This window comes from Cryptomeria japonica, chromosome 3 (assembly GCF_030272615.1).
Source record: "Cryptomeria japonica chromosome 3, Sugi_1.0, whole genome shotgun sequence".
Lineage (NCBI taxonomy): Eukaryota > Viridiplantae > Streptophyta > Pinopsida > Cupressales > Cupressaceae > Cryptomeria > Cryptomeria japonica.
In genome coordinates, this window is record NC_081407.1 from 705,169,969 (window position 1) to 705,183,481 (window position 13,513).

At 33.9% G+C, this 13,513-nt stretch overlaps 1 protein-coding gene across 1 annotated transcript; it reads left to right on the forward strand.

Annotated features, from left to right (window-relative positions):
* The first annotated feature begins 1,941 nt into the window (after window positions 1-1,941).
* LOC131054218 (putative germin-like protein 2-1) lies at window positions 1,942-2,993 on the forward strand. Its single transcript, XM_057988677.2, has 2 exons — window positions 1,942-2,119; window positions 2,204-2,993. Exons 1-2 carry the CDS (start codon window positions 1,993-1,995, stop codon window positions 2,734-2,736), a joined length of 660 nt encoding a protein of 219 aa, XP_057844660.2. The 5' UTR covers window positions 1,942-1,992; the 3' UTR covers window positions 2,737-2,993.
* The last annotated feature ends 10,520 nt before the right edge of the window (window positions 2,994-13,513 follow it).

The following is a 13,513-nucleotide window of genomic DNA, read 5'->3' on the forward strand; positions in this document are numbered from 1 at the left end:
GACTCTGACATTGGGTGAAGCAAAAAAATTCCCAAACCCCTCCTTAAGAAGTGGAACTAGTGGATTCAGATGAGGAGTAGGCTTCAAAGGAATCTAAGTCATCCTCAACCTTAGAGGAGGTTTCTACCCCCAACACCAGTTCCCCTAATTTGGAAGTAAAGGTGTCAATGTTGGAAGCAAATGTTGGGTGACCAAACACAGTCATTAAATGACTCTCCTTGCAATTTGATGTGGTCATAAGGAAGATAAATTGGCTTGAAGTAGTGGCAGAAGTGGGGGCTAGGGATGACAAATGGGTGATGGAGGAGAAGGATGATATGATTTGGAAGGCTGATAATGATATGGTTGGAAAATTAGAAAAATGGGACAAGGTCAAGGTGATGTTGAATGATATTAATGACAAGTTGTCTCAGAGGGTTGAAAGAAATGTAGTTACAAAGTTGAAGGAGAGTCAAGAGGTCCTTAAGAGAAAAGTGGAGGAAATATCTATGTTGACCCAGGATATGGCTTCAAAGAATTCGGCCTCCTTGCTTTCTATTAAGGAATAAATTGAACGCATAAAGGCAAAGCAAAAAGGATACACAGAGTCTCACTCTGCAATGGTGGATCCCCCCACCTCTTTGGTCAAGGCTACCCTAGAGTCTGACACTTCAGTCTATGCAAAGGAATCCAACAAAAAAATTTGTTTTTTTGATAAAGTCATAGATCTGTGTAAGGATTGACAAGAGGGTAATGCCTCTATCTAGTAGACCATCCTTTCATGTCTTTGGCGGGTGACTGTTTGGTTTTTGCTTTTTGGTTATGTTTCTGGTTTCTGTTTGGGTTTTTGTTTGTCTCTAGTCTTTGTCTAATTTCTAGCGTGTTTTTGTAGTTTTTTATTGGCTAGGTGCACATTCCTCATGCGCCTTAGGTTTTGTTGTTAAGAAAATATGAAGAAGTTTAGGCCTATCCCCCTTTTATGTATCAGAACCTAAAATAATAATAAAATTTACCTGAACAATAATAATATAAACAAATCTATTTATAATCATTTAAAATTTGATATCTACCAGCATATTTAACTTACTTTATTAAAAATACAGCATAATACTGATTATGATTGCTTCTGATTAACCGTGCAATTTTTCCCATCAACTTTCGGATTGCCCTACGTAATCCATCGTCACGATGACGCATAAAGGAAAAAAACTTTCTTGCAGGAGTGATTGTTTTACTCCGAGAATCCAAATCCTTCGAATAAAGCGAACAGTTTCAAATTGTTGCACATGCCACATACAGAAGCTGTCGACAATATGAAAAGACAGATGAAGTCAGCAAGCTATGCTGATTAGTCATATGATATACTTCGTAAATTTGAAAAAAAAATAAAAAAAATAGAGCATAATGACTATGATTGCTTCTGATAAACCGTGTAAATTTTTCCCATCAACTTTCGGATTAGCCTTCGTAATCCATCGTCACAATGACGCATAAAGAGAAAAAACATTCGTGCAGCAGTGATTATTTTATTTTAAGAATCTAAATCCTTCGAATCTATCGACAATATGAAGAGAGTAGAAGTCAGCCAGCCACCCTGATTGATCATATGATTTACTTACCCACCACCTGTATTTTCGAGATCTCAGTCCGATGCAATCAAAAGGGCCAACAAAGGATATGTACGTTACTTTAATATTTGCACCATCAACCATTAAGTGTCTGCTTACAGCGATGAGAGCAACATTGTTTGAATGATTCCTCGTGGGTGCTTAGGTGAGAGGTCATCTGTAAAACTAACTTTATGGTATGAAAGGAATTTATGGTATCATTATAAGACGTAAGCAAACGAAAGCGTACTGCATTTTGGTTTGGTGTTGAATGGGGAAGATAAATCTACACAGTGAAATTGAATTATTAGTTAAGAAGTGTTAATCTTTGGGCTATTTAATCCATGCAATACGCAATCCAAACGCACTTTCCTATCTTGTCCCGATTTTATTTATCTGGAATAAAATGGCTAATTCCACGCTTTGCTTTACTTTGGGGTTTTATCTTTTCATATGCTTTTACAGCCAACGTGTCATTGCAGGGGATGCCAATCCCTTACAAGATTTCTGTGTTGCAGACAAGCAAAGCAACGGTGATTTTACATAATACCTTTCATATTTCTTATGATATGTTTTCCTGTTTTTATGTGATTTGCTAACATATTTTGATTGAACAGTTTTGGTGAACGGTTTCGCGTGCAAAGACCCAAAGGCTGCTTCAGCAGAGGACTTCTTTTTTCGGGGGCTCGGGAAGCCTGGAAATACAGACAATGCAGTGGGATCCAACATAACAGCTGCGAATGTTAATCAGATACCGGGGCTTAATACATTGGGAATATCTGTGGTCCGCATAGACTACGCAGTGGGTGGAATAAATCCTCCTCACACACACCCAAGAGCAACTGAAATTCTTGTTTTGATGGAAGGTACTCTTCTTGTGGGATTCATTGATACGAATAACAAGTTTTTCAGCAAAACTTTGGAGAAGGGAGATGTGTTTGTGTTTCCAAAGGCTCTTGTGCATTTCCAGCAGAATGTAGGGAAAGAAAATGCAGTGGTCATCGCTGCATTGAGCAGCCAACTTCCCGGAGTTCAGGTAGTTGCAAATTCTATCTTTGCAGCGAATCCGTCTCTCCCAGATTCTGTGTTGAGCAAGGCTTTCCGCGTCACCCAAGAACTTGTTGATTTCGTTAAGGCCAAATTCATTTAGGCACGTACTTGTATTTTAATAAACCAAAACCAACGAGAAGATACAATGGAGATATGGCCGTAATTATCTACTGTAATTTCGTAGGCTTTCGACCTCAGTGTATTAAAAGTCTTCCGGGCTTTTCGTTTAGAGTCGATCTGTTCTATCAAACAGGTTGTCTGCTTTTATCATAGATTAGTGTATTCACATTTTCAAATTTTATTAATAATAAGTGCTTGAAGTTATAAGGGAAATTTATATATAATTTCCCTTTAATATATTGGGAATTTTTAAAATTATGATAGTTTTTAATTAAATGTTGTCGGTTTATTGTATATTAATAATTCTGATATATATATATATATATATATTTACAAACATTAATATTATATTAAAAAGGTTTAGCTTCATTGGTTAAATGATTGGATTTTCATTGTGAGATCTGAGTTCAAAATCTCTATAGGGACATCTAAAAGTGGAATTCTAAGTTAGCTCTTGGTCTTCAATAGTTAGCTTCTAATGTGGATGTTGTTTCTAAATAAAGTGGATTTCTAAGTAGCGACTCTTGGTTTTCCATAGGTTATTTTTAGTTTATTTGCTTGCAAAGAACTTGTATTGGGCCCATGTTTTTTATTACCGTAAAAACAGGTTTGAAGGGACCCAAAACCCTTTACAACTGGTCAGAACCAAGATAAAACATGAAGACCATTACAAAAAAAAAATGTTGCCAAAGAAGGAAAACAAATAACAAGGCAGCCCAACACTAGCAAAAAACCTACAAAAAGCCAGATAGGGACCGAAGAAGATTAAGACAAAGTCTGTAAAGTCTTAGTGACCTCAACCTCCAACTGATTCATATTTTGAGCAACTTTCTTGAAATCCTGGATTTCCAATAGGGGTCTTTTTGCTTTCCTCTTGAGATAAGCCCGAGTTCTCTTGCTAGGACCCAATGACTCTTCATTGTATTTTTCCTTCTCAAGATCCAACTCCACCACCAAGCTACCTTGGTAACCTTTTTCCATATTCATAACCATGGTGTTCATAGTCTCGGTTGTGGTCTTGATAACACTATGACTATGAGACATGATTGAATGGAGAGAATCTTTTATGCTTTTAATTTTCTTCTCAAAGGCCGCAATTGTAGTCTCATAGTCTTTTTTTTAGAGTATCCAGAGCTTCAACAATTTTGGTGAGGCACTAAATAACTGAAAGTTTTTCTTCCTCCATCCAGAGATCATTTCCTTTAGTGCTTTGTTTGTCATGAGAGCCCTCATCGCCAGTATCCAATATTTTTACTTTGTTGCTAATATCCCTCTGTTTTATGTTCAGGTTCTTTATCTCATGAAATGCCCACTTCCTGATACAAAAAGTGTCCACCGCCCTATTTCTTGTAATTGCTAGAATTTCATTGGGGTACTCCTTGTCCAAGTTCAAAAGGGGAGAATCAGGGTTCAAGTGACGGGGAAAACGACGCCTATTCTCCCTGTCCATGGAAGGGTAAGAATTGAATGAGTACAAGAGAGATTGGGAAATTTGGTGAGCATTATCTAGCAAGGGAACCTCAGAGTCTAGAGATTTATGCTTAGATAGGAGGCAACCCTTAGACTTCTTTTTGACTTCTTTAGTACTAGGGCTAGAAGGAAGGACAATCTTTGGGTGTTTAACCTTCCCCTTCCTAGCATGAGAGGGATTAACTTGCTTGGCTCTAATTTTCTTTTTTTCTGGAGGAACAAAGCAATCATCTTCCATGTCCATGTTCCAATCAGCATCATTGGAACTATGGGTATTTGACTCCACATCCTCTGAGATGGAAATGAGGGGGGAGTTGGGCTTGGTAGTTTTAGATTTAAAATGCTCATGAATTAAAACTAGCAAACTATCATAAAGAATAGGATTAACCGTAGGGTTATCTTTATGCTAAAAAATACTTGCATTGAGGGAAGACAAGAGATAGAAGAGGAAGGAAACCCTAACATGGTGTCTGAAATGATTTAGTAGAAAAAAAAGGTTTCTGAAAACCCTCAAGAATCGACCATCCATATTGACATATTCCATAATCACCTTCAGCACAACCCTCTATATCAACTTGATCATATCCACATCATAATAGCTTTTATTTTTTTTACCATTAATTTCCTCTCTTTGTCAGTTTTAGGGAATTTCTTCACCGCCGATTCAGTGTATTTTCTCTCTCTGTAAAACTTGAGACCCTGAGCAGGGAGACCAGTGATTTATGCAATTAAGTTCTCGTCCACACCATAGTCCTCCCAAACAGATTAATTTTACCATCATTCCATCCTTTGGCAAAGATTTTAGTCACTTTTGGATCCCATCCATGCAAATTCTCAATGTAGGGCATAAAATTCCCCTTCTCCAGAATTCTCCAAAAGGTATCAAAGCTGTGTCACACTTTTATAAAGGAAATAGTCAATGCTAATTCAAAATTTTAAAGTAAATCAATAGAAATTGAAATATATGTTTTGAATTTTGAAATGATGTAAACTAATAAAATTTATATTGTTTTGTCTATTTTATGTTTGTAATTTTAACAAAATTTTAAAAAATTATTTGAATGTAGTTTTTTATAAAGTAAACACTATAATTTAGTTGCTGATAAAATGCTAAAATTGAAGTTACACAAGTCACCACACTTTATTTAGTAAATTTTACTTTTTTTCATCATTTTTTTTGTGTATATTGATAGCTTGAAACTTTAGTGCATGGATATATTTTTTACTATTTTTTATAAATATATATTTTTCAATAAATTTGAAAATTTGCATGTGCTGAAATATAACTTTTTCCAATACCCACCAACTTTTTTCTTAATTATTTATCCAAATTAGAAAAGAATTATATCACCTTGACATAGATTCCTTTCTCTACTGCATCAATATTTTTTCAAAAATTTTAAATAAATTTTAGTATTTTTCCTTGACAAGATAATCAACCTTATATTTTAGTGCTGATGATCTACTCTAAATAAAAATAAAATTTTAAATTTAAAAAAGTAATTAAAATATTAAAATATATATATTTTGGAAAATTCACTTATAGATCTATAAAAGGATATTTTTACATTTCAAAAAATATATTATTTATAAGAGTAGGAGTTGTTGAAACATCGAGTTTTTTTATTTTTTATTTTTTTGGGTAGTTAGACCCAAAGTGGTATAAAATATACATTTAGTAGACACTTCCAATTGGAAAAGTTGTTGTCCATATATAACTTAGCTATAATGAATCTATATAGACCATATGTTTGACTAAAATTAACTTTTAGTTAGAATTACTTAAATTCACTTGTACTGATAAGTTATCCTAAAACGTGAAACAACTTTGTGCTTTTACCCATTGGTCTCATGTTTTGGATTAAGGCAGAAAAAGGTTTTGAAGGTGGCCTGAAACCCTTTACAATGAATATTCTAAAAGGTTTAGAATCAAAACATCAAAACAAAATAGGCTACAAAAGATAGAACAAAACATATGGTAGCCAAAGAACCGACAAAAGCCCATACGAGCAACACAAAACCAGCAACGACCCATAGAACAACAACAAGAAAGACAAAACCAAAGAAACAGAGAACAAAAACTACATAAGGATCTTAAGGGTCTCAGCAACCTTAGCCTCCTGAAGACTCATTTTATGAGAAACAGACCTCAGTTCCTTGTAGTCCACACTTTGGGTAGCATCTTTCTTTTTCAAAATCCCCCAGGATCCCCCTGAATCTTGTCTTTATCATCATCAAAATTGACCAACATCTTGTCCTATTGAATACTGTCGAGATTATTCACCATGATATTCATAGCATCAGTCGTCTGCGTGACAATTCTATGAGTATTGGACATAATGGTTATGAGGGTGGCCTGAATTTTCTTGTAATTCTCCTCAACATGGATGGATCTATCTCCAAAACCTTTCTTCATATGATTAATACCTTCAACAACTCTATTGATACAATCCACAACTATTTTTTTCTCATCCCCAGTCCACTGACTGTCACCATTTTGTCTATCCTGACAAGTAGAAGTGGACATAGCTTCCAACTTACTACTCATAGCCCTCTAGTTGAGTTTAGCCTCTTTGATTTCATGGAAGAGCCATTTAAAAAGACTGAAAGTATCAATGGTGTGGTCTCTTGTCATACCCAGGATGTCCACATAATCATCCCTTTTATCATTAAGCTCAACACTCTTAACATGAAGGTCCTTCTAAACTACGACCCCAGTCATTTTAATAGTCTCATGATGAAGAGACGAAGGGGGTATCTCATAATTCTAACTCCTAGGCTTCGAGCTAACTCTCTTGTTCACCACATTGTCCTCAGAATCCCCCCTATGGCCACCAGAAGCAGGGGCCTCATTACTAGTAGAGGTAGAAAATGAGGAGATAACAACCTTCTTCGAACCCTTCTTACCCTTGCCAAGAATAGGTTTGACTTTAGGAGTATTCTCAATTTTAGCTTTTTTAGGAGGAGAGAAAGTCTCATCCTCTAAATCCAAAATAGATTCCTCATCCCCAGAATCCTCAACACTAGTATTATCATCCAAAGAAGTGGGGATATAAGAAGAAGGGGTAGGAAGGGCCCGAAAATGATTATCAATTAACACAAGAGCCCTTCATGAAGGATAGGGTACTTGGCTGGATTCTTCCTATGAGCTCTAAAGCTAGCCCGAAGAGAGGACATCAAGAAAAAAGGAAAAGAAACCCTAACATTATGGTAGAAATGGTTTAACCAAACAAAATGGTGGCCATAAAACCTGGTAAAGTTCCCATCAAGAGTAAAGTAATCCATGAGTACCTTAAGGAGTTTGGCCCAAATGTCCTTAAGAACACTGATGTCATAAAAGTTGGCAGTCTTCTTCACCAACTTCCCCCTTTCCTTCTCAAGTTTCGAAAACTTCTGCACCACAGTTTTCGTGTAATTCCTATCTCTGTAGTATTTCATGCTGTTAGAGGAAAGACCTGTAACTTCAGCTATCAAATTCTCATCCACTGTAGCCTTACACCCATGTAGAGTAATGGTGCCATCCTTCCAATGCTTATCAAAATAAGCAGTAACATCCTTGTTAACCCCCTATATTTTCTCAATGAAGGGAGTAACACCCCCTTTCATGAGAAACCTCCAAACTTTATGGTTATTCTTCAGTTACTCATAACTCGAAGGCTCAACCCGCTTCCTAGCTCCCCCCACAATGATTAGAAAAATCACAACAATCACTCTGGAAAGAGAGGTCCGAGCAGAAGATATATCAACCCACAAAGTGTGTGAAATAATGGCACAATAATTACATCGTCCACAGCCAACACATACCAAAAGGAGAAAGAGGGCGATCTTTGTAGAATCACCACTAGTAATAAAAACAGTATTACTCATTGTCCTTACTGCCTCGAATTCTATCATGAAGGATAAGCATGTAGAGCTCGCTATCCACCATGTCTTCATTGGTCCACGTCACTTGACTAGCATTGCTGACCCCTTTGTTAGCAAGGTAGTTGGCAACAACATTGGACTCCCTATAAATACAAGAAATAATACAATTTTTAAGAAAATTAATGATTTCCCTAGCTTTGTTTATCCATACTTCCACATTCCAAGATGGCCTTGAAATACCTTTGAGATAATGTATAATGTTTTTGGAATCACCCTCAATCCAGACATGTTTGAAGTTATATCGTCTAACAAGATTAAGACCTTGGAAGGCCTCAATGGCTTCAACAAGGTGGTTAGACTGAGTTCCCAAGGGGAGTGCTATCGCTGAAATTAAGGTATTGGTCTCATGTTGATGCTCATATCAGCAGGATAATTGTAAATGATATGCAATAAAAAAATTTAATCATTATTTTTCATCTTATTTATTTATATCTAAATTATAAACATAATGTTTATCATCTTATTTATTTAGATTTTAATTATAAGCAAAGTATTTATAGAGTTGTTCACTTTCACTTTTCTATAATATATTTCATATGAAATATTGGAAACATGTGATATTTTTTAAAAAAAATTCACATGACCAACTCTATAACATGCTTTTCATTAAAAGAATGCTAAAATAAACAACATGTGAGAATTTCAATATTCAAAGCTATATATATTCACTTAACGTGAATTTTGAGAACTGAAAGGATAAAAAATAGATATATTGACTGTATTTTCAAATCCCCTTGAAAATTACCATTTGTCACATAATTTTAAAGAGTTACTTGTTTCAACTTAAAAATTTCTAAGACCATAATAATATTTCTCAAGTTTTAGTTGGATTTGGCTTGTTACATTTCTAGTGGCTCTTTTTATGTAAAAAGTTACTTACATTGAGAATCATAATGTTGATGCCTAGAAAAATTATGTAGGTGAATATAAGTTATCATATTTATATGGAAATATATCCAAATACCATTTCCCCTTTGTGTCACCCTCTTTGGTCCTTAATGGTGGCATTCTATAATTTATTTAATTATGATTTCATTATTTCCCAACCACTAATATTATGGAGTTCTTTAAAACATTGGTATCCTTGTTAATAGGATTCAAGCTCACAAGGGGCAGATTCCTAGGTTACAATTGGACCCTCTACCAAAACGAGAAGCAGAAACTAGGAGAGGAGTGCAATGAGATTTATAATGGAAGAGCTCGAGGCGATTAATAAGAATATGATACAAAAGAACTCTAAGCTCATGCATTCTTTGGTTTAGTTTTTTCCTGTTTGTGTTGCTATTGCTTAGTTTTAGTTTCACTATTGGTTGTGGTGATGTGGGGTTTTTCCCTTGTTTTTGTTGTTGTTTAGTTGTTCTTTTTGGATTGTTTTTCTATTGTTTTAATCTTTTATTTCTCTATATGGATTTGGGTTTCGGGTCCTTGTAAAACCCATTTATCTTAAAAAAACAACTAGACATCATCTTTATTCTTGTTTGATCTCCCTAACATCCTATTGAGTTCAATTATAACTTCTAAAATCATTTGAGGTATTTATCTTATTTGATTAGGTTTTATGTCATCTCAATATAAAGGGACTTATCCTTGGAGTTCTACAAAATAAAATTGTATAAGGGAACTTTTTGTTAAAAAAGGTGAGCAAAACACAATGAAAAATAGATCAAACCATTGTTGGTTAATGAAAATACTAGAAAATATGAAAGTGATTTCATCAAGATAATTACATTGAAATGTACTAAAATATCTAATCATTTATTTCCCCCAAAACTCTAACTCACCAGAATATAACTTCCCAACTAATCACTAATAGCTAAAATATATTTATTTATTTCTTTTTGTTTCTATATTTGATTGTGTGTCAATTTTTTGTCACTATCAAATCTAGAAACCCAAAATAAATATTTACATAGATTGTGAAAATATACTATCATTAATTAATTAATTTAAATATTGAACCTATGTAATGAATGTAATATCTAACATTCCATCCCTTATTACATTAATCTAAACAAGGGTAGAAAATTGCAAGAGTTGAATTAAATCCTTCTAGAGACTTTGATGAAGAACCTTCACCAATCCTCCTTGCCCACCCAAGAAACACCACACTAATTCCATTAGATGATCTCTTGATTATACAAACCTCTGCACAACATGAGAGAACATAAAGTGTCACCAACCTCCTTGTACAATGAGTAAAAATATTTTCTCTAAATATTTGCATCTCCTTTGAGTGTGTTAAATCCCTTAGTGTTGCACATAAGAGAATAAATCTCCTCTAAGGATCCAAATATTCTTTGAGTACGTCTAGTCCATCCGCCAATATTGTGAAAAGAATCCCTTCTCTACTATATAAATCTCCATCAAAATATAAACACATTAAATGCATTCACAAAAAACATCAAAATGTCGCACCCCCTCTTTTCTTAAGTGACACTCATGTCAAGAAATATCAAGATGTTCGATCTCCTTTCTTTAAGGATACAAATTTTATCAAACCTCCTCTTATCTTTAAGTACACAAATGGAAAGGTATTCTTTTCACATAGTGAATCACCCTTGGGAATCTATCTTGCGATGATATATTTCCTCCTACCTCCATTTCCTCTAGCCTTCAATTCCTTTGTTACACTTCAAATCCTAGAAGTAGCATTTAAACATTCAAAAGCTTTGTCAAATGTATCATGGATGATCCCAACAATACAAGTATAGGATAACATGATTAAAAAAAAAAAATTTAGTTGTTGGCTCACCTGAAATCATACACTTTCAATGTCACATTTATTTACCATTTACGAAATACAATAACTTTATCACTCCAAAATATGAAAAATTCAACTTTAACAAAGAAATTCATATATTTCCATTTAAAGATTAATCTCTTACAATAAATAACTTCAATAGATACAATCATTTAACTTCAAATACCAATGAACCAAATCACACTAATCAATAATAATCTACGTTTAAATCTCATTTTTTTCATTTCTTTTCTCAATGATATAAATTTAAACTTTAACACAAATTATTCATTTCAACCTCTTCTTATAAAAACACAAAAGATAAACTCAAAACTTTAATTCAATTTTAAATTTATACTTCTCAGTCTCTTACCCTATTATGAGGACATGTCATACTTAATTCAATATATTTTTTTGTTAAATATTGTTCACAAGACCCCTCAACACATTTGAGTGTACATGCCCGATGAAAATTCAATGCTAGACTTCTATACAGAACCACACTAGATTTTTCTTTGAATTTCTCATAAAATAATGAAGATATTTTTAAAATATTCCTTTGTTTTTTGCTCTCTTCATAATCTTTTAAAAAAAATTGAAATTTGAAATTTTGTAAGTCACTGTTATCTAAAACTTTAACAGAATTGAAACGCCTCAACAAATCTTAATGTATGATTATCATTCACTAATTTCTATTTAGTCTTCATGCCTAAACCCGCATAGGCACAAATATATTAATGTTCTTTGATACCATGATATAAATGATGAAAATATACAATAAAAAGTAGATCGAACCATTGTTGTTCAATGACAATACTAAAATATATGAAGTTGAATGCATTGAGATAATTTTTCATTGAAATGAATTGACTTTTTAAAGCCTTTATTTCTGAAATAAAACTAATTCATATGACTATAAATTCTGAACTAATCACTAACAATTAACTAACATTTAATTAAGCGTTCTCCTACTGAGCTGGAGACGATGGTAGCAGTTTTTGGTGGTAGGAAATGGGGGGATGTGGTGTTTTTTTCTTTTTTGTGGATCACATACATCGGAGTTTGTTCTTAAGGATTTTATCCCCCCTTAGTACCTATCGAAGTGGTGATGCTAGGGGGATTTTCGTTCTCCGATTTGTACACTGTTTGTTTTGTTTTGGTTGCTTTGTTTCTTGAGGCAGGTGGTTTTTATGATACCTTGAAGTTGAGTCTCTTTCCTTCTTCTCTTATTGAGGTGGAGATGTTGGGGATGCTTGGCTACTTGGAAGTTGTTTGGTGCATGCCTCTATTTCAATGGGGTTCGAGGGAGCCTTCCAAAAACCTCCTTGTGTTTGTCTTGAAGGTTAAGGGAGCCTTTCAAAACCCCCATGTGTGCTTTTAGGTTTTTTTCTTTTCTGTGTGTGCTGGTCATGGGAGCATTGTTGTTCCCACAAGCAAGCTGGATGCTAGCAATTCTAAAGGGCCTAGTCTAGCTAGTTGTGGTTTTTGGTTAAGGGTTAGTTGTACTGTTGGCAGGTTGAATTCTTTGTTACAGGTTAAGGGAGCCTAGGAAAATCCTTGTTTGTTGGTTTTGGGAGCCAGTTTAAAACCCATGATGAAGGTTAGGGGAGTCTTTCAAAACCCCATTAGTCCAGATTGTGAGCATATGTTGATCTATTGTAATCTGGTGTTGTTAAAGGTGATGGGTGCCTAGATACACCCATGGAAACATATGTAGGATAAGGGAGCCTTGCAAAACCCTTGCTTATGTGTTAGGGATGATTTTATGTCCAATTTGTGGATTGGCTACTGGTATGGTGATGTTCTTTTCTTTTAGCAACGTTATACTATGGGTTCCAGATCCTGGTAAAATATGAGGGTTTCAGGTCCCTTCAAAACCTGTGGCATTTTGGGTCCCCTCAAAACCTGTTTAACCTTAATAAAAAATAATTAAATAACATTTATTTATTTACTAAACTTCTAGAAATATTTAATTAATGTAATATCCAAAATAATTTAATTATGCAATAGTTTATATCTTAAGCCAACCAAATAGGAGAATATATTTCGTAATGTGCATTATAGATACTAGTCAACAAATTAGGGCCACACAAAAAGCATCAATTTTTTAGATATATACTATATTTACAAGACTTATTATATCAATGATGAATTAGAGACAACCAATCAATAGGAAAGTGAGATTATTATTTTGTTTAGATGGATTGGTTGAATATTTAAATTTTTAATAAACTTTAACAAACCATAATATTTCCATATAAAAGTGTTTGGAAGTTTTTTCATTCTGATTTATTTGTATCATCCATGTGTTTTTTCATGGTAGGAATATTTTATTTAATACAATCTAACTCCATTCTTGAAAAGTTTCTTAGGTCAAACTATACATCATGGAGGCCAGTAAAATTTATCTAATTAATAGTTTAAATACAAATTTTTACTATTTTTATTTTTTTTGTTGTGGAAGGTTTTCTTTCAAAACCTATTATAATTTGTACTAATATTAGGATGGTAAGAGAAAGGATATGAAGGACATGAAATATTTTAAAACTTCCCAAATTTTCACACGTGTCTTTCTTTCTTTAATGAGCCCAAGTAAACATCCCTTTAGGGATTTATTTAAATA